The sequence below is a fragment of the Lonchura striata genome, chromosome 1A, assembly GCF_050655825.1.
Source record: "Lonchura striata isolate lonStrDom1 chromosome 1A, ASM5065582v1, whole genome shotgun sequence".
NCBI classification, from domain to species: Eukaryota; Metazoa; Chordata; class Aves; order Passeriformes; family Estrildidae; genus Lonchura; species Lonchura striata.
In genome coordinates this window covers 7,697,166-7,722,253 of record NC_140741.1, presented here as the reverse complement: position 1 = coordinate 7,722,253, position 25,088 = coordinate 7,697,166, and the positions used below count along the sequence as shown (strand labels likewise).

Below are 25,088 nucleotides of genomic sequence, written 5' to 3'. Positions count from 1 at the left end.
CAAACAGCCCAATACTTTGTGCTGGGGTGAATTAGAGCTGTAGCAGCCAGGCAGAAATTTAAATAGATGACTTGTGAGCACGACTGTGTATCTTACCAAGCTCAGTAAGCATGCAGACTTATTCCTGTCTAAGTTAAGAGATCTGGCAAGGGACCGGGAGAAATTTTAATTTTGAAAACTTTTCGTCCTGAAAATATATTTAAGGTCTCAGAAAAATTTCAAAAACTTGTGTAAATAGTACTGAAAGTCCTGGTAGAGAAAATTATTCTTTTAACATGAGAAACTGTAGATTTGATTGCCCTTATGCAGCAATATTTCTTTAAATTTCATATTGTTTTTGTTTTTAAAATATTTGCATATGCACAAAACGAAACCAACTTTTTTCTTAGCTTCCCACTTCGCTGACACTGCTGTTTCAGGATGACTGGAAATTATTTATTTTTTTTAGCTTAACCAATGAACCAGAAAAAGAAATTTTTGCACAGCTCTAATCAAATTTTAATAGGAGACCCTTAATATCTTTCCTTCTGCTGAAAGGGAATTTCTGGTTGCTTTTGAAGTACTTACATTAGCAGCACCAAGGAGTATCAAGGTAGGACCAAGCCCTATAGTATATATAGACCTGAGAATAACAGACACCAAAAAGGGTCGAATGCCAACAGGCTTGGAGATGAAAAACAGCATTGCTGTGCAAAACGCCACTGCTATCCAGAGGAGCACGGAAAACAACGGTGAGAGTGTGCCTGTGCAGAGGAGAAAGGGAGATTTGAGAAAGGCATCTTTGGAGACTCCATTTTTCACCAAGAAACGGATCCAAAAGATCAATTCCTTTGCCAGCAGAGCTAACAAAAGCGTGATTCATGCATCACAACTGCTGACCACGGCTTGTCCTAATTGCAGCAGGAGCTATTATTCTCGAAGTATTGTTGCTTTTTGCACAGGTAATAATACGAGCAGCTAATGAAATTTCCATTAAAATCCAGGGAGTGCTCAGAGATGGAACAGTTTACCCTTCTCCTGGAGCAAGCCACTAATCAACTCCCTTCTGCAGGGATCATTAGGGCCCCTCCGGTCTGATTCCATGATTGCTCAGCTACAGAAATAGCCGGTCCTGGGAACAGCACAGCAAGTGGCAGAGCGCTGCAGCGCCACGTTTCCAACCACGACTCCCGAAAAAGCAGCTCCATCCCAGAGGGCCGAGGGAGCCTCCGCCTCTGGAGTGATGGAGCCTCCATCCCCCCGTGGGAGCATCCGCCTCTGGAGTGATGGAGCCTCCATCCCCCCGTGGGAGCATCCGCCTCTGGAGTGATGGAGCCTCCATCATCCCGCAGGAGCATCGGCCTCTGGAGTGATGGAGCCTCCATCCTCCCATGGGAGCATCCGCCTCTGGAGTGATGGAGCCTCCATCACCACACGAGAGCATCTGCCTCTGGAACAATGGCGCCTCCATCACCCCTGGGAGCATCCGCCTCTGGACCAATGGAGCCTCCATCACCCCGCGGGAGCATCCGCCTCTGGAACAATGGCGCCTCCATCACCCCTGGGAGCATCCGCCTCTGGACCAATGGAGCCTCCATCACCCCGCGGGAGCATCCGCCTCTGGAACAATGGCGCCTCCATCACCCCGTGGGAGCATCCACCTGTGGAGCGATGGAGCCTCCCAGATCCCGCGGGAGCCTCCGCCTCTGGAGGGATGGAGCCTCCATCCCCCCGCGGGAGCATCCGCCTCTGGAGTGATGGAGCCTCCATCACCCTGCGGGAGCCTCCGCCCGGGAGCGCAGTCGGAGCGGCCCCGGGCAGGGCAGGGCCGGGCGGCTCCGTGGTGCCCGGAGCGCTGAGCGGCTGCGCTCGGCCTGCACAGCCAGTCCCTGCTGCTCTGCAAGATGCTGGCTCCAGGCGCTCCCCGAGCTTTGAGCGATGCCCCTGCGTTCCCTCTCCCCTCTGCTTAAAGCTCTGGAAACGCACCATGTTGCTGTGATATAAAAAGCGCATTCAGATCTCAGGGCGCTGTCACACTTGTACACTGACTTCTATTGTTATGGGATGAACCGAGAGGTCAGTGACGGGAGAGAAGGGAATAGAAAATTTAGCTGGGCTCACAATAGGAATCTCTTTGGCAACAGATACACAGCTGAGCAGCATCACTGGGATTAGAAAACAATGAGACGAGGCCCTAGCTTCAACATTCAGATGGCATCCGAACTTTTCCAAAGTTCAGGAGTGTTTCTGTCCCTGGTGGGAGGTTCAAGGTCAGCCCTGTCAGAGAGTTTCTTTGCCAACACGATTTGGAAACTTTTAATGGATCCTAAAAAAAATTACTTTCAAGCCCATCTGAAAGGTAAGGCCAAAGTTCCCTGTGGTTCTTTCACAGACCAGTTTTCCTTCTTCCCTACTGCAGGCAGCAATTTCATGCTGCAGGACCCACACCAGTACCATGTGCAGACAGGCACCCTGGAGTCAAGGAATCTTCAAAGAATCATGGTTGGGATTGGAAGGGATCTTAAGGATCATCAATTTCCATTCCCTGCCCATGGCAGGGACACCTTCTACTATCCCGGGCTGCTCAGAGCCCCATCCAGTCTGGCCTTGGGCACTGCCAGGGATCCCTGGGCAGCCACAGCTGCTCCGGACAACCTGTGCCAGGGACTCAGCACCCTCACAGGGAAGAGTTTTTTTCTAATATCTAAATGAAACCTACTCTCTGTCAGCTTGAAGCTATTCCCCCTTGTCCTGTCAGTATATGCTCTTGTCTCCTTTCTTTCTTTTAGGCTCCCTTCAGGAACGGCCTCCAGCTGGAGCAGTTTTGCCTGTGTCATATTACATAAGAACTGCAAGTACCTACTAAAAAGCAGCATTTTGGGATTATTAGATCAGCCCAGACACTTCAGACAGGTGAATAGAGGTGGATTTACACAGGGTGAAGGGGAAAAATGGGAGACAAACACCTGCTGTTGGATCAGGCTTTGGTGGAGAGGGAGGCTGGAAGTTAGGAGGCTGCCTCATGACCTGCTGATCTGATTTGGCCACTCCTTTTCCTTACTGCTCAGGAGTTGCTTTGGCTTTACAAACACCAGGACCTGGAATCCTGAAATGCACTGTCACTGGATTATTTGGGCCACTTAAACTAATGCCATACAAATCTGCAGTTCAGAATAAGTATTAATACCTACTGATTGCAGACTAGAGGATTTCCACGAGTATAGATTAGCTAAAATTTAGTAGCTTAAAAGGTTTATTTTTAACCCTTTATTTCTTCTCTCATCCTCTGTGGGCTCTCATGTGCTCTGAGTGATTCCCCAGTTTATAGAGTACAGGATGCTTCCCTTCTCCAGGGCACAGCCCTGCAAACTCTGCCTCACTCCACGAGGCTGTGGAGCTGCCTGAGCTGTGACCTGCAGAGACCACCCTGTGGGCTGCGAGGGCAGCATGGTCCCCATGCCAGTATATTTTAATCTGCTGCCTTTCTGTTCTGCCAGGCAGCAGGAATGTTTGCTGGTGCCAGCTGTGATGTTTGTGAAAAGCACATGTATCTACTAGAAGCTGGACTGCTTCCACCACATGCCATCAGACAGAGGTGCCTTTCAGTCACATTACTGACTGGCCAACAATCAAAGGCCCAAAGGTGAATGGCTCTGCTCCCATTACCAGTATTCTAAACTATTTAGTGTCCTTTATCCCAATTAAGCTTGTTTGAGCTTCAAAGAGGCCTCCTGCTAGCCCACTGCATTTACAGCAAATAAAAAACTCCATTAAATATTTCCTGTGACACATGGGACGAAGCAGAGACAGAATCGTAAGTTTTAAGAGTATTTTTACATAATGCATTTCTCCTCTGCAAAAGTTATGCCCTTTTATCCCAATAAACAACATAGTCAAAAGCCAACAAGCTAGTTTTCAAATAATTCTCTTCCATATGTTTTCAAGACTGCAAGTCATTCAATTTGGTCAGCCTTAAGGAATCTCTGTCTTTCTGCTGCCAGGAATCCTCCTTCAGTTCAGAAGCTGCAGCTAAATGTGTACAGCAGGACACTGCAATATGGCAATATAATAAAAATTAGCTGAGATCATCTAGATCATCTCCAGCTTATGCCCTGTCCATTCTGCTCTGCACTGTGTGGGCCACGTGACACACAGATCAACCACCACATTTCAGACAACATCTGGTACCTACTCAGGAGACTCCAAATGGCTTCCAGATACGACTGCACCTGAAAATGCAGCTTTATTTGTTACCTTAGAAATGAAAGCATCTAAAATTAAAACTAAAAATAAGACCAAACTCTACTTGCCTTCATCTCCATCATCTCCAAAAGGGTAGAACAGAGCAACTGCTAAATTGATGAATACAGCAAGGTTGAAGGAAATGCTTCCCCAGAGAGAGATGTGTCTGGAGAACCAAAACAGGGCTGGATTATCTAGAAAGGGGAGAAAAGCAGCAATCAATAAGCTGAAAGCAAGCAGAAACTCAATCACCAATGGCCCCAAGGGAATTAAATTTAGATTAATGTAGAAAATATGCAGATCTTTAAAATTAACTATAATAGACAAATATTAAATATAGGTTTGCCATAAAACAAAATTTCAAGCAGAGCTTTTAATCCAAAGATCACAATACTATTTATTATATACTGGAGTTTTGCCTCTGGTAAGATTTTAGGCCTGGATATTTTGCAAGGGAGTCTTTTCAGCTGCATCTGAATCTGCAACTTCTGTGCATGGGGACATAAAATCAAGCAGAACAAATAGATTTTAGCACTCTGAATGTCAGTCAGCCAGAACATCCAGAATCCAGATGACCTATTTGGACCAAGTACACCGATGACATAGGCAAAGAACCATGGAATGGGCATGGTTTCAGAACTGCAGTATTTTTCCCACCTCTGTCAAACTAAAAACATTTTGATCTGCTTAGGAAGCCGGCAATATTTGGTCTGCCTGGGTTTTGTTTCTACAAAAGCTGACTATTTCCTGTGTGATGCTCAGAAGCCCATGGTCACCTGCTGACAAACAGCTCTGTACTCCGACTTAAAAGGACTCAAACAAGCCATGATCTCCATATGTGAACTGTTGTACAAACACACAGAAAGAGTCCATATCCCAAAGAATCTACAGCCTAGCTAGAAAAGACTAAAAAGAGAAACAGTGCAAAACAGGGTTGAATTTGTGTCCAGAGTCACATGGTTCAGCAAGGTCAGGAACAAGATCAGAGAGTGCTAAGACTCAGGCAAGCACTTAATATGTGTTAATGCACTAAAATACATTTAAATGAACATTTGAAACAAGATCCTATGTGCAATAGCGTAAATACATCTCTGGTCAGAGAGGTTTCACACATGATACATTCCTATTAACTAGATTTTAAAGTACTGAAAACTTCCTGCAAGTATGCAGAGCACCCAGAGAAGGTTTTATAAAAGCAGACTCCTTCAATTGCATATCCTGCCCCAGGCTTCAGGCCAAATAATCTTTAATAGCAATTAGGTAAATATTCAGATTTCATTGTGATAACCTTGTACTGCTGACTGCTGAGATTTAAGCATTTGAAGCCACTGCAAAAATGACATCTGCCAATTTAAGCAGCACAGACTTCATGCTAATGGACACTTGGCTAAAGAATGAACCCAGCTTCAACTTGAAATAGCCTTTCAAATAATAATAAAAATCCCAACAAGGAGACTTGCTGGCTATTACACTGATGAAAGGAATTGAGAAATTTCTACTCTGAATAAAAATAAACCCATTTTCTTTGTTTATAGCATTAGGTAGGTCTGGTCTATCTAATTGTTGGGTTGGCTATTTTATTTGTGTTTCTAATGCAAAACCCCCAGATATCATTTTTTTTACTGAAGTAGTTTTTCTATAATACAATGACTTTATTCCCAAATATTATGCAGATTCTGGAATCATGTATTTTTCAACTTCTATTCTGGTCATTTTATCATTACTAAGTTTTTAGGGTGCCACCAAGAAAAGCAGACTTGGGTTGATGGAGTTTTCGCTGAAGACTTGCTGCTGCTGAAAATTAAAGCCTGAAAATTGACATATAAGAAATTGCAGTAACATCCATGTTCCCATCACATTCAGGGTGCTCCCACATTCTTCTGACTATCCTGCTGCTCTGACCCTATTCCTTCTTTCCTTCCTGATCAATTGCTTTGAGCAGATGATGTGTGACACTCCAAGAGTATCTGCATTTTTGCAGTGAATGAAGTGATCACTTTAAGCCATATTTATGTATGTTCAGCCTGGCAAAGAGAAGACTTTGGGGTGACCTAATTGCAGCATTCCAATGCCTGAAGGGAGCCCACAGGAAAGATGGAGACAGACTCTTTACAAGGGCCTGGAGTGACAGGACAAGGGTGAATGGCTTCAAACTAAGGGTAGATTTAGATTGGGTATTAGGAAGAAATTGATCCTTGTCAGGGTGCTGAGGCCCTGGCACAGGTTGCCCAGAGCAGCTGTGGCTGCCTCATCCCTGGAAGTGTCCAAAGCCAGGCTGGATGGGGCTTGGATCAACCTGGCATAGTGGAAGGTGTCCCTGCCCATGGCAGGAGGGGTGGAACCGTGTAATCTTTAAGGTCCCTCCCAGCTCAAACCATTCTGTGATTCTACAATATATAAAATACAACTTTCTTCTCCAAAAGCCAAGGGCTGAGCTGACAGTGGCTGAGCTGCCAGAAGCCTCTTGATCCAGGCAAATTGGCAATAGTCCCATTCCCACCAAGGGCCAGCAGCTGTACTGCTCACCAGGGAGCTGAAGACATTCAGGGCACCTAGTGGGGCTTCCCTGCCTCTCCCCTTGGTGGCCCTGCTTTGACCTCTCCCCCATGATCTTGACCAAGCAGCTCAAGGCCGCACATGTGCCTCCCCAGTACCTCAGGACATGCACAGTATGGGCAAACTGGGACACCCTGCAGCCCAGTCATGCCAGGCTGATGTGGATTGGTAGAGGGGGTCTGGCTCCATGGGAGCTGGGCAGATTTAAAGCAGCTGAGGTTCTGGTGAGGGATGTTTTTAAGTGACTGACATTTACAAGTCTTTTGATGGCCTTTCAGGAATTTGCAAACCTCAAATATGCAGCTACACATGTTTTTGTTAAATATTAGGGGCCTTGGTTTAATTAGGTGCAACACTATCAAGTTCAGTAGAACTACACCCAGTTCTTCCATCCCTCAATTTAACTTTTGGAGTCCAAAACATCATCTTGAACACATTAAGAATGGCTCCATATTACACTTCTTTTATGGTGGCATGCAAGTGTCTCAGCAGACCTACACTCTCAAGCCCAGAACAGTTTTGCCTGTTGTAGTGTCAGAGTGAACAGAGAAAAGTGTATCATTAAAATGAAAGTATTTGAAGGTTTAAAAGCAAGGTTTTAGCATAATGAAGCTATTTTTTTTCAAATTACAGTACTTACTTCTAATTTTCTTTTGCCATTTCATCTCATTGTACAGATCCTCAGTCTGCTGGAAAAAGTCATTGACTTTGCTCCCTTGTTCATCTCTCTCTGTTGTGTTGAACACCCGACTTTTGGATTCCCGAGTGAGGAATTCACAAATATTGGGGACAGGAAAGACAATCTTTTCCATTGTTCTATCATGGCGAACAATCTATAAATAAAATGCACATTTTTGCCAGTCAGTGACTATCCAATCATTTTGTCATAACTTTTCTTGTTCACAGCTCCCCTTTTATTTAACAAATGAATGCATTAATTATTTGAACTGATTACAATAAAGTTGAACCAATCAATCCGAAAACCAAGTAAAGCTGTTTTTATTTTCAAAAGCCTGCCTAAATAAGGTGACAAATGTAAGTCTTAAGAAAAACCTAGGTTCAAACTTTGCCAAATATAAAAAATGTTGTAATTCAGAATGCTTCAATATGTCAGCAAATTGAAACAAATCTGACAGTAAAAAGTAGAAAAGTTCAGGGGCTTTCTGCTCTGATTACAAAATGCTTTTTTCATCTTGAATCTGCTTCTATGATGGGATAAATTGTAAAGGTGAACATGCAAAAATATCACCTTGTTGCTCAGGCAGCACCCATATCTTGTCAGTCTTTATCTTTTTACTTGACAAAACCCAAGGTTTTGAACTGTTTGCATTTCAGCACCTACCAAGCTACCAGTGAGTGAGCTAGATTTTATTTCATCTCACCACACTCCCATCAAAATTGCTTCCCCATTCTGATCGTTGACTCTGCATTACTAAAAATACAGAAATGGGTAGACAGACTCTCACAACCATGCCTCTGTGCAGCCACTGGTGAAAAAAAAAAACAAACCACCACTATTTGAATTTCAAATCAAACAGATGAGATACATTAATATAGGGGAGACAATATCTGACACACCAAACACGTCTAGGACTGCTTTCAAAGACAAGCAGTTATCTATTTTGTATAGCAGCAATGCTGGGTTGAGTTTCCCTTTTCTAGAAGAAGCTATTGGTCACATAAAAGTTGACCACAATGCTTCTCTAATGCCTACATTTACAAGCTACCCAGATAAACTGGCAGATAATTGCTAAGAAAGATCTCAGCAGCAGCCAAATAATTAAAATACATTAAGAGAAGCACTGAGCTGCCCCCTGGACAACCAAGGCCACAGATCTTCCACTCATCCTGTGATGGGATATCTCTGTCTGTGGACCTCTATCTAAGTCTGACCCACGGCAGGTGTAAAGTTTAAAATAGAGAACAGAACTGCTGAACCAGGCCAAGCCTTAGTATTTTAAACAAAAGCCATATTAAATGTTTACACCACTTCAAAACTTCTTTGTAGTCCAGGCAGAGTTTTAATTTGATAGCCAAAATCAGTGGCTTTGAAACTCGTGATTATTTATTTGAGTGATGCACCATACAAGATGATTCTTGACTTCATGACACAGCTCCTATCCACAGTCATTATTTCCCTAACAAAACATGTTTGGTAACACTCAGGAAAGCCACTGTGAAAGGACTGTTTGGAGCCACTTCTAATATAGGTGTATTCCTTTATCTTCCACAACCAAAAGCATATTATTCAACCTTCTCAAAAATAACCCACATCATTTGGAAGCTTAAAAAGAGGAGCTACACCACGCTTAAGATGCAGACTTGTCCATCTTCTGGAGAGCAATCCTTTACCTCTATCTGTGCCGTATGTTTGGCGTAAAACCGCAAGGCTTCATCTCCTTCATCTGGATCTGACCCTGGCTTCAGCATCTGTTGCAATGCTTTATTGTGACAAGCCAACTAGAAAAAGAAGAAAAATCTGATTTATGTCCTGCTGCTAGGTTTTCAGCTGTATCATCTCCACTTAACTAACACAAATCTTCCCCCATTCCCATATACTTACATGCTCAACCCAGTGGGGCTCTTTCCACAGATAACAACAAAAATGTAATTACTCGAGAACAATAGAAATAATTTAGTCTTAAGAAGTCAGCAGAAAGTCTTCAGTTGAGATTTATGAAAGGCAGCTTAGTCTGCAGTCTGGATGGTTTTTGGAGGGCTTTTGACAAATGCCAAAAAATTAGACTGAATGCTTCTCTTCACTTGAGTTTAGACATAAAATTTGCATATCTCTGAATACTAAATTACATTTACAATTAATTTTTCTCAGTGACTTCAAATGGATAAACTATGTTGTAGGTTGGTATGCCAGGTCTGTAATATTTCTAAGGGACCTGGAATGTAATGCCATCCTTAATTGTACAGTTTATATACACAGCAAATAGATATATACACGCATACACACTAATATGCATCTTCTATAAACTTTTAAAAATCATACACTTCACATGATTGATAAAATACACCTGTTATATCTTGAGTAGTAGATATTTTAAATGCCCCATTGCTGTAAAAGTTTAAAAAGAAAGGTGTTGGCAAATGCATTCACAATGTCCTGTAGATGAGTGAGAAACAAAGACCTAATTATAAGGCATAAAGAAATTACTAAAAATTCAATTTTCCCTACATCATAGCAAGCGGTTTCCATCCAGAATAACTGAGGCGTTTCACCTGTTTTAAGATGGGAAAAACTGCAGCAGGAAAGAGAGGAAAAGCCACCTTGCAGATGTGATCCAGGGCTGAATCATCACAGCTGACATTACCACAACAGACCATTAGAAATGAGGCAGGCACACACTCAAAATGACCACAGGAACCGGGGCTTTGAAGTGATGATCACCACAGGTGGGCTGGGATTGTGCTACATGAAATAGCACAGCCTGGTGAGGAATTATAAAATAATTGCACAGCTACAAAAAGACTGACAGGGATTAAGTCTAAAACTAACAATGGATTCAAACAGATACTGTAATAATCTAACCAGCACGTGATCTCTCTCATCTGGAATTTGCATGTCTCATTATCTCCCTTTTTTTTAACAAAAAGGCAGGGGAGAGATACATATACAATTTAGTCCATTTATTGAAATTCCCTATTATCTACTGATCAAAATAAATTTTCTTCTGGATCTCAATACAAACTTATATGAAAATGAATAAAAAATGAAACATCCAAAATTAAGAGAATATCAGAAGGGGATATTCAGGAAGAATAAATGTGCTTCCATCAACTTTCTTGGGGACAGAAATCTGTTTGGTCCTGACAGCACAGCCTGAGCCAATGTGGCACAACATCAGCATTTTATAAAAGTGTCATGAGCAGATATTCAGGGAGACCAGCAAAAAATGACATGGGGGTTAACTGCAGAGGAATATTCCTTCCATCAGTAGTAGATTTCTGTCCTGAATAGTTACTTTTTTACTCCATCTAGCAAACGCATGGATAGTATAATTACACACATCAATGTCTTTACCTAAACTTCCACTTATTTTTGAGACTAAAAAGGTTCTCTGAAAATATCTGACAAGTTCTTCCCATTCACACAAGACAAATAATCTGATCCAACCAGCAGCTTTTGCAGCATAACCACAAATCTCCTAGAGGTCCTTGCATGCCCCTCAAGCCATGCTCTAGAATCATGGAGAAAGAAGATGAGCCATTGGAAACAACACAGTTACTGTTTAAAAATGTCATTTCAGCAGTGTTACTACTTTTGCCTTTCTGCTTTATTGGACGTCCCTCTGCTTCTGTACTTAGGAAAGGGCAAGCAAGAGTGCCCAGTTCACCTTCTCTGTATCATTCATCATTCTGTACAGTAGTGTCACGTTCTCTTTTATTTGTCTCTTCTTTAAATTAAAACAATCCCTATCCTTCCCATCCCTCCTCAAACAGAAGACTCTCTGTGACTCAATTATTTTCCCTGTCTATCTCCAAGTGCCCTTTACTTTGGCTATATCTCTTCTTTAAGATATGAAGAAGAGCACTGACTAGACAGAATGCAATCACACTGTACTTGGAGTGATGAATTAGCATAACCAGGAGCAAATATATTAGCCTTTTATTATCTTCTGTAATACAGAGGAACTTTGCCTGTATCTTGACCTTTATTTCTCCAATGTGAACCATTAAGATTTTCAGTTTTCTAACAAATGACAAGTCAAGGACATATGGATAATTCTTATTAAAACTATGCCAGTTTGGAGTAAGGGACCTACTATAGGTTCGGAATTTTCCATTAGTAGCACAAAAAACTTTCTGTGTTTCTACTTGAACTTGTATGCAGAATTGGAAATGCGATTTGTAAGCCATATAAAAACTCTAGATATTGCTTCCTGATATGCTTTGAACTGTCCATAACTTTTACTGTAGAAATCTCTCTTGATAACTACTGGTAACAGAAATTCCTTTATCACATGGAGTAGAAGGGAAAACAATGTCAGCCTCTCATGCTCTAATGGGACTGGCTAGAACAGGGTGTTCAGAGCCTGCTGGGGATTTGAGATTGAGCATATTTTGCTATCAGGTTTCACATGAACAGCAGCTCTTTAAAACAGTGTGTATTTGTGATCTGCACTGTGCTTTCTGAGGCTGTGCTTTCAGGCTGTCACTGTCCCGTGCTGATGTGTGAACAGAGCCTAGCACTGCACAGCTGGGGCTTTCCAGCGCAGCCACTGGACAAAGTAACCTGAAGAACAAAGCCAGAATTTTCTGTTCTAGCCCCTCAACTGCCAGAAAGGCACACCAGAAACAACGAGGGATTTCTGACCAAGCTGGAGCAGCTGCAGCACGTTTCAGATGGGGAACCTACCTAAAGGCAATCTTCAACTGGTGAAGCAGAGTCTTCTTCACTTATAACTCCATTTCTCTAAGCTTCCAAATCTCTCAATATCCACTTACCTTCTGTTTAGTCTAGACATTCAGACAGTAAGCTCAGGGCAAAGGGCCTATCAATTTTCTGCTCATATCTCCGTTTCTACACAGGATGGATTCCTCTACAGCAACACAACAATAACTACTGCTAATATTTCTGTATTGCCACAGCCACACTGATGAAAGAACGTTGTGGACAGCAATCTGAGAGAGCTCAGATCCAAAGCAGAGGCCCACAGAATGACATAGAACATCTTTAGGAATGCTGTTATTTGGCAACCATGGTGTTTTCTGAAACTCTGCTCTCACGATCCTTCTTTCGCCCCTTTACGAGCTCAGAGGCCCACATGGGCCAGGGGTACTGTGTCAACAGATGCCTTGACCAGGGCAGAGCTTTTTGTGAGATCAAAGACACAGCAATGAAAACAACAATGCAGTGACAAACTGTGAACCTAAAATACAGAGAGCTTATCCAAGTTTATAATACACCCTAGGTGACAGTTTGTGCGTGGCGGATAAAGGTCGTGCAAGCTCTGAGTGATATTTTTTTCATATTTAACTGCTGTGATGCAGTAAAGTGCTATATCCAGTGTGCTGCACAAATCTTTTGGAGCACCTGGAGGATATGGCAAGGGATGGACATAGCTAAGAGCAACTACAATGAGAAGAACAGTTCCATTTATGTTTGCAAAGCAAAGCTCAAAAATGTATCTCAAAAATATACTGCAACTGATACAAAAAAATAACCATCACTAGAGCCTGAATTTGCAAAGAGCCCCAGAAAAATCACCATTGTGGAGAAAACTCACTCACACACTCACTCGCACATCAAACATGTCACTGACAATATTTTAAATGTCAACACTGTATTTTACTGCTCATCAAGGCGTGTAGGGACAAGGAAGCAATAGCACATAATGGAACAGTGATTTCCAAAGAGGGGATGTGCAAGGCAATAGCTATATGAATAAAGATCATTTGGCTTTCAGTCAGCTCCCAAGGAAGGACTGCTGTTCATCTTGAAAGATTTTTACTTAAAAAATTTGGAAAACACTGTAACAAAGCATCAGTACAAAATGTGAAAGATTGAGGACACACCAAGAATGCTGAAGACATTAATAAAGAAACAGTAGAGATAAATGACAGAATTATAAGTAATACTCAGTCTAAACTTCTGACACAACATGACTATAAAATCAGATCTGCTACTCATCTGGGATGCCATATATGATCAGCAGTGTGGAAAACCACAGCAGACCCAGCTTTTGCAATTAATATATGGGTTTCCTGCAGGCCTCTAGTTTTATAGTCAAGATTACCTTGAACAAAAATGAAGTTATTTAAATGCTCCTAAAGGAAAGACTGATTTAAAGCTGTGAACACTCATTTCAGCAGCCTGTCATTAACTCACTGACGTGGAATAGTAGAGTGGTTTGCCAAAATACCAGTGTGTGAATATATGTGTGCATGTGGAAAAATTGCTTGATAAGAGAAAGTTTTTATCCACTTTTCAGTATTTCTGTAAAACACAGAGCCCCTCCATATTTGAATAAGGATGTGTCAGTCCCTTGTTATAACTTGTAAACTGCAGAGGTCTCTCAAGTTCTCATCAAAGGCATGAGGTCTTACCCAGTACCCAGCTGAGATGTTTGTCAAAATTCCTGCTGATTACACCAGGCTTTGCTGAAGCACCCAAAAGGACAAGAAATACAAGAAAAAAAGTACAAGAAATACAAGCTAGAGACACTAGGTTGGAGACCCCCAAATTCTGCGAGATTTCACTCCCCAGCATGTTAAAATTGCCTAACATGGGGTGGGGGGAGGGTAAAGGTGACTTTTTATGACTAGGATGGTATAAAGGGATCTAAAGGAGTGAGGCTTAGTGTCCTATAAGCAATCAGGCTTTTGAAGGAAGAGTCAGCTCACAGGCTAAGTGTCAAACACATTAAACTGATTTCCTAGGAAAGGTTGATGGAATAGTACAAAAAGCACTGCATAATTGGCTGAGAAGCAGAAATAAAGACACAAAGAGAGCACACAGCTCCTGTGCCTTGCTGTAATTTACATTTCGAGTATTACTACTAAGAAGTGTTACAAACACCTAAAAAAAAAAAAGAAACTAAATTCTTGAAATAATAATTACCCTTGTTCCAATTCTCTCAGTTCTTCTCCCAGCTGCAAGGCAGCAGTAAGGCTGGCATGGGATGGGGCACACAGGGCACTCCTGGCAGGGAAAGGGCACTGGGTCAGGCAGCACCACGAGCGTGCTGGGGACTGGGGCTTGTTTTGGGGAGGGAGCTGGGAGCTTACATGCCTGTAAGCTGTCACACTGCACAGAGCCCTCTCTGCCCTGCCTCACTCCCCTCTGGAGTGCCAGCCTGCCCCCTTCAAGCCTGTCAGGGCAGGGAGGCCACTCCACAGGCCTGGAAGTTAATGAACTACAGTCCTTGGGGGAAGTGGTGAGAGTGTTTGCACCTGATGCCCAAGGTGTGACATCTGGGAGATTTGCTGTAAATTATCTTCACCCCTACATTGTTAGTAACCACACACCTGCAGTGTGGGTTGCCAGCCCAAAGGCCAGTGGTCTTTCACCAGGGGAAATTGTGACAAAATGTAACTTGCAGCAACAGTAAAATAATGCTCAGATGAGTCTCACCTTGCTGTGTCAACAGGCTTGGCCAACTGGGGTTCATTTACAGCCTTAAACTCTTCCTCTTTTGTCCTCTTCTGTCCCCTTGGCTTCCAGAGCCAAGCAGTGTGAGATCTGGCACCACCAAAACCCCTCACCAAGGATAACCCAAGTCAGCTCACCAAACACTTCATTTGCTGCTTAGAGAGCAAGAAAGGATAAAAAAACTGGCTGAAGACTGACAAGAAAACCCCCAAGGACTGAAAAAAACAGCCAAGAGAAAGTCAAGGGAGTAGCAAACAGGATGGGTGACAGACAGAGGAGCACAGGAGACAGAAAAGGAGCTCCTCTTCCCTGGTGTGCCCGGACCTTACCACGTGCCAGCTTCCTGGCCAGGGGCAAAGGAGAACATTCCAACTCCACCAGTAAACAAGGAGAGAAAAAAGCAGGGAAAAAGGAAATGTCATCTTAACCATAACTGAGCAGAAATTTTTATTCCAAGTAGCTGTACTAAAAGCAATAACCACTCCTCAGCTCCCCATGTTCCAATCAAAACTGAATGGTGCTTTCTGCAATACACAGGGCAACTTCCTTTCCAGAAGCCATTACAGTTTTATAGAGCGGCACCTTTGCACTCTGCCACAAAGCAATCTGTTAACAAACATTAGGAACAGCAGGGATGGAGCAATGGGAGCCTCTCAAATCAAGTATTCATTGATTTCATTTAGACAATTATACCGTACAGAGCAACCAAAAGGGTTTGGAGTTAATCTTTCCCTGATGGCTTGTGGTACATGAGCAGGTCCCTGGGTGGTCCAGACGCTTTGGATTCTGTTGCTGGGTCTTCCACAGCCTCGTGTAACCTCTGAGGCACCAACTCTCCTCCCCAGCCTCCACATGGGGCATGCTACAAATTGTGGCTAATAGTGATCTACCTCACAGGGGAGAAATAAAACACCTCAATATTATCACATAAAAGAAACCACCACAGCTAAGTGAACTCTATCACTATTATGTTTGCAGCCCCCCACAGTAATTTCATTGCTATTTTTGTTGTGGTTTTGCTGTTCTTTTTTATCCTGATGAAAACCAGCAGAAGACAAAATTACTTGTTAATATTTCAATGAACTTTACTTCCACTCGCCTCCTTTTTAATTTCTTTTGCAGGAAAAGCTGAGTTCCAAAAACATGAAGTGCACACATGTGTGGGGAAGTTCAGGTCAGACAAAATGCACTGCAACCAAACAAAATTAATTTGAGGTGGGTGGATGTGAAACATCTCCACAGGCTACATGTAAACTGTCATGGGCAGCTGTGCCTGCTTGAGTCAAACCAACCCAATTCATACACTTGAATTTTGGTGTACACTGGCCATACTGGACAGCAGTGGACAGCAGTATGCAGTCCAGAATATGCCAAATGGAGGACACAAATGCACTCAGAGACTGCCGCTCACGATTACTGTAAGCAAAATTGTACAAATATTGCAAATTTGTAAATGCAGAATGGAAGGAAATCAGACGATGGAATTGTCAAACATGATTATAGGGAGGTAATGAGAAAGTTCAGTGGAAAAGAAAGAAAAGGAGAGCATAATTGTTGCAATTAGTCTTCTTCAGAGCAGAAGGAGAAGACCCCAGCCTCATGCTATTCCATAAAAGGTAGACAAAACCACTGGCACCAATGCTATGTAGACACTGTCTGGGAAAGGCCCAAATCAGCAGGTACATGGATCCCAAATCCACACAGCGAGAGAACCTGTAAACTCTAAAAGCCACCAACACTTCATATACATCCAAAATACATAAATACCCCTGAGATAAGAGAGCTGTGAAAGGCACATCCTTTTCAGGAACTCTTAAAATCCTTTTGCTCCCAAGTCCTTCACTTTCTAAAGTTTCTCTTCTCTGCAGAATGTGACTCTCTGCCATACAAGAAGCTATCTTCTTCTGTCTACTATGTGGCTTCTCTAGAAAAGGCAGTCTCTAGCACAAACAAAAGGAGGACTTGCTGCTGACTCTTACTTTGGGGGCAATGTGGTGAGGGGAAGCACAATTTCAAGCTCTTAAGAACGGACAGACTTCCTTCTGTGAACCATAGGACCAGGAGATGTTGACTGGCACTCAACATCCCTTCCTCTGGCACCACGAGCACAAAGTTCCTTGTGGGTTGATCCTTCCAGAATGGACTCATCCTCTTCTTCAGGATCTACCCACACTTGTCTTCTCTCTGACATTTTCAGGATAGTGCCATGGTTTCTTTGGCACACTGTGACCCCTTCAGCTGGATGAAGTCCACCAACCCAACCTGACATGGTCACCAGCTCTGCCATGGGCAGGTGTGGCTTGGAAGACAGCCCCTGCAAAGGCTGGGATAAACCATCTCCCTGTCTTCAGTGATGCACATTGAAGGGGCTTAACTCCTCAGCTGCAGCCTGGAACCATGGCTCAGACTCTGACATCTGTGATGTCAAATTAAAAACCAGTTAATAGCCGGTCCTGTTCACATCCCACCTTCTCAACATTCCAAATAGCATAACTTGTTCTTTCATAGTCAAAAAACATACAAGACTGAAGCAGCAAGCAAACAGCTGAAGCTGAAACCTGCATGGATTTCCTACTATCTGCTGGGCTTGATGTACATGCATTGTAGGCTACAAAACAGGGCAGTGTACAAGTGTGGAGATGGACAGGAACTGAGAGATGACTCCTCTCAAACAATTACAATGGTGAGATTTTCCAACATTTTCAACCATGTTGTTGAATCTCTGCCTCCCCCTCCAATCAGCAGAACAAAATATCCCTAAAAAATAAAACTAGAAGCATAGGACCAGTAAGAAGAGAATGTAAAATGGTAAGTTGTTCTTTCCAACTCTGCATTGTGGCTATTGTCCTCAGGAGAACACTTTCAACTAGCACCTATGAAATAAGAGTTCTTGGTGGGAGCAAAAATTTCATCTGTCTCCTTATCAGATATTCATAAAAAATGCTGTTTTATCCAACCAACTTAAATGGTGTTCTGCAGACCCAAAGACAGAAAAAGCTGGAAAAATTTTCCAAATGAAGTTCATTTAAGGTTACCACAGACCATCATTTGTGAAACAAACTCTGAAAATCCTTGCCTATAGAAAAAGGCAGAGAAAAGGCTTCTTTAACCCCAGGCTGATTAGATGCTTATCTGTGTGCAGGTCTGAAGGTGATCATAAGTAACTGATCACCTCACTTTTGGTGTAGAAAAGCATAATCAGCTGTTAAAACTAAATTTCACAGCTGGACACTTTTATTCAGTATCTCATAAAGCTGCCTCAGAGAAAATGCAAGGTGAACCTCATTTTCGCTTTCCTGCACTGTGTTAAATGAATGAAATACAGAGAGGATGGCAACTGAGCTCTGCTGATTTGTAGATTACAAATTCAGATCTTGTCTGGAATACTCTATAGTGACTGAGATACCTAATTAAATTGTGACATCAGAGGAGATGAGAGTTAAAACGGAGCAACTGTGAGGAACAGACATATTTTGACATTCTGTTTAATGCTCTTTATTTTTGTTAACCTGTAATTACTTCAGTGACTACTGAACATAAAAAAGTATGTCTTTGTTAGAGAAGATGCCCCCCCCCCCCCCCCCATTTTAATTAAGGTGTAGGATTTCACAATGCAGATATCTGAAGCCTATTAGAATTGCTCTGTTAAGTGAGACCAGATTTCACTTCATGGTATTTCCAAGGTTACCTCACTTCTTCTCCAACCAAACTCCAGTTTAGGGTAAAATGTTTTAGTTGAGCTGTACTTAGAAGAAAAAGGTGCACCTTGGTTCACTTGAAGGTTACCACTAATGCGAAAGCTTCAGATCTGACTCCAGTGCAAGAACTCAACACTTTGTGTAAATCAACTTCCTTGATGAGGGGAGTTTGCAGCAATTTGAACAAAATAGCTACATTACATACATTTCTGAGCCAGTGAAATGTGCACACAGCACTCGGGGCTGGCTGAGTGTGCAGTGTGCTTTGAAGGGTGGCTTTGGAAAGATGGCACTGTGTGGTCCCACATTTATTTCCTCTCAGAAGCTTCTGGATTGAGTTTACTCAGTTTCCAAGGAAAAATTATGCTTAATTCTACATAATGCTTCTCCAAGCAATTTCAATCTAAAGGTTTAAAGTCAAGCCAACCTCCTTGTGACCCCTATATCATCAATCTTAAATCATGACAAATGCATGTAGGCAGCTCCAGGGTAAGAGTATGGTTTGAGGGCAACAGGGCAAGCTCTCTACCAGCATAAATCAGTATAAATCAGTATTGCTTGCTTACTTTGAGTAGAGGCATTCCCATGCAGACCAGCTGTGGACACAGCTAAATGAAAACCCATTCTACAAGTGGGAAAAGGAGGAACTGCCTTACGGGTGACAGAGAACCAAAGGAGGACTGAAGTCCCTCTGTCCACCCCATGCTGCTTCAGACAGCAATAAAAAGGTAATGTGGTTATTGCTAGGACAGGGCTGCAAACAGAGCTGAGAGCAAAGAATGTCTTGAACAGTATTTCATTGTCCCACAGCCAATTTCCAGAGTAAAAACACAGACTAATGTGAAGATTTCACAATGCAGACATTAGACAAAGAGAGAATATTTCTTCTGGTGTAACTTTTGGGCACCAAAACCAATTCAACATATTTCCCAATGACAAAAAAATCTTGTAAACCATAAAACACAAGGATTACAGAAGTTAAAGATAGAAGAAGAAACCACAAAGCAGAAATATTAAGGCCACCTGTGCTCTAGTGAAATGCACAGTTGCCACAGTCAAACAGGATATATCCCTCATTAACATTGCATGTAATAAATCACACACATATGTAGAATAGACACTTCATCTTATTCTAGAGAAGTAGAACCAGAAAAATTAAAATAAGCTAAAGCTTTTGTGGCCAACCTATGGTAAAAAGCTCTAGCTTGAATCCTAGCAGCTCTTAGCAGCCTAAGTCAACACAACACTAGATGGAAAACAGAGGTTCCTCTGTAGATTCCTATCAAAGCCAGAACAGGATTCTGAGGTGAATGCTTCCAAGGAGAAGGGGAGAAAAAGAAAACATCAAAGGACAAGCTGCCAAGGTTATAACCTGAGACCTAACATCAGCCACAGAGGTTTATTTAACCTTTCAGGTGCTCATTAGTGTCAAGCCCTCGTGGCAGCCTCCATACTGTCTCTCCATCCTGCAGCTGACTGAACATGGAGTTATATCCCATCCTAATGAGCCACAGGGAGGGTGATGTGCATCACTGGCTTCTGTTTCAATCTTGGCAATCTCGGTGTAAAAGCCTTGCAACATCTTCTGATTCTCCTGACATTTAATTAGCTGGTGTCATTTTGATGCCATAGCCTGTCTCATCAGGATGATAACTACAAAACAACATGTGGAGCATAAAAGTTCCATGAAAAGTTTCAGGTCTGGCAGCCAAGCTTACAAGTCCCCTGACAGTCCCGGTTCCTGGGACTGGTTCCCATTAGCCCTTTGTTTTGGCACAGCTATCAGCAAGAACTTGTCTGTTAAGGACAGAGGAACAAAAAAAAACCCACCAAAAATCTCCAAAGCTCAGCACAGCCTTGCAAAAAATTACATCCTTTAGCTTGAAAAATTTTACCTGTCCTGCAGTAAGAGAGCATCCTCATTGCACAAACTCACACCTATTCATCCTGAAGGACAGGTTTATCCTACAGGATAGAGTCCATCATCTTCTGCCCACAAAAGGTAGTCCTATTTATTTAATTGTGTACAATGTTTTCTCCATTTGTCACCTGGTACTTGGGAGGACAATCTCCAACAATACCTGCCAAGTGCTTCTTGTCCACATCACCTGCACAATTTGACAATGGTCATTGCTACACAAAATGTGAGGCATCCACATTTGTACTCAATATAGCCAGTGGTCTTTTTTTCCAAAATCTTAGTCTCATACACAAAAGCTTTTTTTTGAGAGTGTACTACTCAATGTAAAAACTCAAATGAAGCAAGACATTTCATTCACAAAACATAATAAACTGAAAATCTTTGTCATCAGAACCTAAGCACAACCTAATATTTTGTAAAGACAGACATGCAACTACCTGAGGCCGAGGATGAGCAGAAAGAATTCCAAAAGCTTAAAAAATTTACTGAACCAGTGTGGTCCCCAGACCTCAGCTCATCTGGAGGATCCTTGCCTGAGCTCAAAGGTATTTCCCCAATTGGATGAGCCTATCTTTCAAAGCAAAATGCTCTGGGAACTCACAGCACCCATGGGGACAGAGAGATTTCTTTTAGGCAAATGTTATGGCTCAGTAATGGCAACACTACTATCAAAGGTGAAGGTGTTCTTGCAAGACTTTTCCACTTGCCTTCTATTCATCTTATTTCCATGGTATAACTATGATATTACAATTTCAGCCAGTTCATGCCCACTGCACACTACTGGGCTGTAACTGGTCCCACCAGTAACTGGTCCCACCAGTTCTCTATCCTAAACAGCATTTCAGGTGCTCCTTTGCTGTGTCTTCGAGAAGGTGTTTGCAATGCATGGTCCTGAGCACTTAATTTCTGCTTTCCTCATTAACATTTCTTTCTAAAAAGTCAAATTTCACCCCAAATTTATGCATGACCACAATCACACTTTATACAGGACAGTGTTTGGTTCAGAAAGCTTTGGAGGAGTCCCATGCAGTGATCTTGTTCACATTTGGAGGCCCACATTTACAGTGTTCTTGTTTCCTCACACATTAAACCATGGAAGATCTGCATGCATCATAAGCCAGGTCTTGCCATGGAAACCCTTGACCTGGCTTGAATTATATTCAGGTCAAGACAAATGGATCAGTACAAGAATCCACATCTACTTTTTAGTGTAAGTTTTAATAACTGTCTTTTATTTTATACATGCACACACATACTCAAGGGAAAAGAAGGATGAAGATGTAAGTGAATCTATCTAAAAGTTAAAATACAGCAAAGTGAAGGAAATCCAGGAACTGCTCCAAAGTGCAACACCAAAAATAATCACCCACAAAAAAACCCTTAAAGCCCTACAATACCTTCCTCACACACATAAACACATTTGCACCCACTACCTTATGAAAGCTCTTCTTGCCTCACCAACCTATAATAGTAGTAGCACGGGAAAGTTTATTTGAAAAACACACGTTAGCATGTCTCTGAAAGAATTCTGAAGTACTAATGTGCTCAGTGATTATGCACTACCCAATAAATGCCAACTTTCCACATTAGCAAAGTGGCTGGGATGGAGTGAGCATAGGAGAGAAGCCAATGTGGCAGTCAAAGCAAAGCACTGGGGATCAAACAAGCAGATTTGCTTCCCATGACAGCTCATGACTTGCTGTCTGTGCCTGCTTCTGCCTTGGTGCCTTCATCTGCAACACCAGGTAGTACCACATACTTAAAAAGGGGCAAATAAAATTAATGAGAGCTTTTAACTGCTCAAAAATCTTGTAAAAAGTAGGATTAATTCTTTAAAAATTTTTTAAACAATTATTATTGTCATTTTTTTGTTCTGCTGGAGCATGTGAGAGTCCCAGAACCATGCAGCTGTGGATACAGTACTGATGTGGAAAATAAAAGTGGTCCCAGTCCTGGGTCTACTCAAATCTGATGAAAGCTATAGAAAGACAGACTACTGAGAAACCCTCAGAAACAAAAAGCTTTGTGCTTCTTAGAATTTTTTCCTATTTGGATAGCTAATTTTTTTTAAACTGACTTTACTTTATCCTTAATGAATGTACCATATCCAAGTCTCATTATCAAACCTCTCCTATCTCAAATGTCAAAAATAGTAACTTTTATAAAATAGCTGGTAGTGTATGCCTACTCCCAAAGTATAAGTCCATGCCATCAATTACTGCCATTTTAATTCCCTAGTTAGCAAATACCCTTCATCTCTCTACACTATTAAGCAATGAAGTAAACAAGGCAGTAAGACATTAGTTTAATAATGCTTGCCAAGTTTGATAAAAAAAAAAAAAGATTCTGTTATTAATATACTAACAAATGTATAAGGCTGAGTGACTTATTTTGCTCAGTCCATTTAAATTAGCACCAAAGAGGAAGATGTGTGTCCTTAGCAGCACCTGCAGTGAGAACCTTACAGTTCACAGCAGATTTACCTCTTTTTCCTTGGTTTATTTTAAGAACTTATAAATGGAAAGACACTTCCAACTGTGTTAGTCTATCAGAAGATAACCTGGTTCAGATTTGTCTTCACTGCACTGATACCATACAGTGATAATTCTTCTAACCTTATGGGGTGAGGAAATATTTTTCATTAAGTCTTGGTGGCACCAGATAATTGTATAAATATTAGTTTACTTGGTTGAGATTTAAATAATATTTTAGCTTAATCTCATTAAAAGAGAACAAACAACCAAATAAATAACCTTCTATTTACCTGGAAGTGACAAAGGTATTGTGGAGTTCCAAGATCTGTGCTCCCTCTCAAACAGGGCATTTAAGCAGAAACTTAAAACTGAGAAAATTTTGAAGCCTGAGAGCACAGAATGTGCATCATGAAAGGGGTGGCACGCTGCGTCTGTACCCTCCACTCCTGCCACAGCCTTGGGAACCAGGCAGAGGACTTTATAGGGCACTGGAAATCTGAAAGTTTTGTTATAATTTGCTCCCTTACTCCCCCACCATTCACATCCTTCCAGATCAAGGACATCTCTCCACAGCTCTGCAGGCAGATGGAAGTGCACTCTTGCCATGCTACAAGCTGACAAAAAGCTGTGTCAAGTTATTTCACATTCTTGTGACCCTCATGAATAAAGCCCCTGCTGGAAGGTACAGTGGATTAGCTTGGGCTCCATGCCTGATTTAGACAGTTTGCATGAGCTGAAAAACACAAATACTCCAAAGTATTTTCTGTTAACAGATGCACACACACACATATATATATATATATGTGTGTGCATGCAGTCTACAGGAAACTCTAGTTATAATCACTGCTTTATCTTGCTTCACAATGTATCAAAGGGATCATGAAGCTCATGGAAATATTGCCAGTGAAGTACTGTGTTTTAGCTTACAAACTTCTGAAGTACTTTGTTATGATTAACAGGCAGCCCGCTCAAGCAGCCATCTGAAAAGCCAGAGATTTCTTTAGCTTTTTCTAATTTCTTTCTTTGTGTAACCATTTAAAAACTTGACTAATGCTTCTGCAGATTAGAACAAGAATAAAGCTTTTTTTGTGCTGCTGTGTCAAAAGCTTTTGTAATTTCCTACAGGGACATCACATCAAGATGAAGTCTCTTTGTGGACAGCCTTACTAACTTTGCAAAACAAAGTGTGACCAGCTCTAACACAATCTCTTAAGAGAACAGCAGTAAAAATGCCATACCTATTGACTGAGGCTAGAAGAGAAGTGGTGTAAGAGGTGATGTCCCTGTCCATAAAACAGCTCTGGCACTCACCCAAGACTACTGCAAGGAATAAGCAAGGTCAAGGCTTGACTCTGAGCATGACATTTGAACCAAAGAAAACAGAATCTCCTCCACGGACTTTCAAGAGAATTGTGAGCCCTTTCTACCTACCAATAACAGGCTTATTTTTCCATGTGACCTCAAGTGCCAGCTCATGGCACTGCTCCACAAGCAGCTGTGGAGGAGCTGGGTCTGGAAGGCGCCCCAAAATAAGGCTGCAGAGCAGGGCTAAAGCTCAGGGCAGCTCCTCATGGACAGCTCAGTTGCTTTCTCCCAGTGGCCTCCCTTCTCACCTCTGCTCATCAAGGAGCAGGAAAAGAGAGGAGCAACAGTGCCCAGACAGCCTGGGGGCAGTGCAGGAGAAGCAGCAGAACCATGGCACGTGGCACACTGGAGGAAGATGAAGAAATAAAGGAAAGAGAAGACAAAGAACCATGTGGAGGACATGTGATCACTTGCATGACACAGCTGCTGTACCCACACGCCTCTGTGTGTGCACCACGTGCAAGGGCACATTTAGGGCAGGGGCTGGGAGGCTGTAAGGAAGATTTACTAACAGAAATCTCAGCCTTGCTTGTGACACATGTACAACTTTCTATGCACTGTGGGTCAAACATTTACAAGAATGCCTCTTGCTTCTGGTAAAATCAACCACAGGAAGGGCAAGGAAGGATGTAGTGGTGGCAAAATGCAGAACCCAGCATTGCCCTGAAGAGTGCAACGACAAAAACTGAAAGTCAGAGCTCCCCAAAATAAACTGTCTGTATTTGAGGGCTGGAACAGCAAAAAGGGGA

General features: G+C 42.2%; 1 protein-coding gene across 11 annotated transcripts in view; it reads right to left on the bottom strand.

The window, feature by feature from the left end:
• Positions 1–25,088, bottom strand: part of ITPR2 (inositol 1,4,5-trisphosphate receptor type 2) — a 242,560-nt gene that overhangs the window by 37,481 nt on the left and 179,991 nt on the right. For all 11 annotated transcript variants that reach the window (XM_021538669.4, XM_085570357.1, XM_085570356.1 and 8 more), the window contains 4 exons: positions 9,130–9,237; positions 7,418–7,610; positions 4,290–4,415; positions 568–743 (listed from right to left, as the gene is read on the bottom strand). In XM_021538669.4, coding sequence (XP_021394344.2) covers positions 568–743; positions 4,290–4,415; positions 7,418–7,610; positions 9,130–9,237 — 603 coding nt within the window. The remainder of the gene's footprint in view (positions 1–567; positions 744–4,289; positions 4,416–7,417; positions 7,611–9,129; positions 9,238–25,088) is intronic.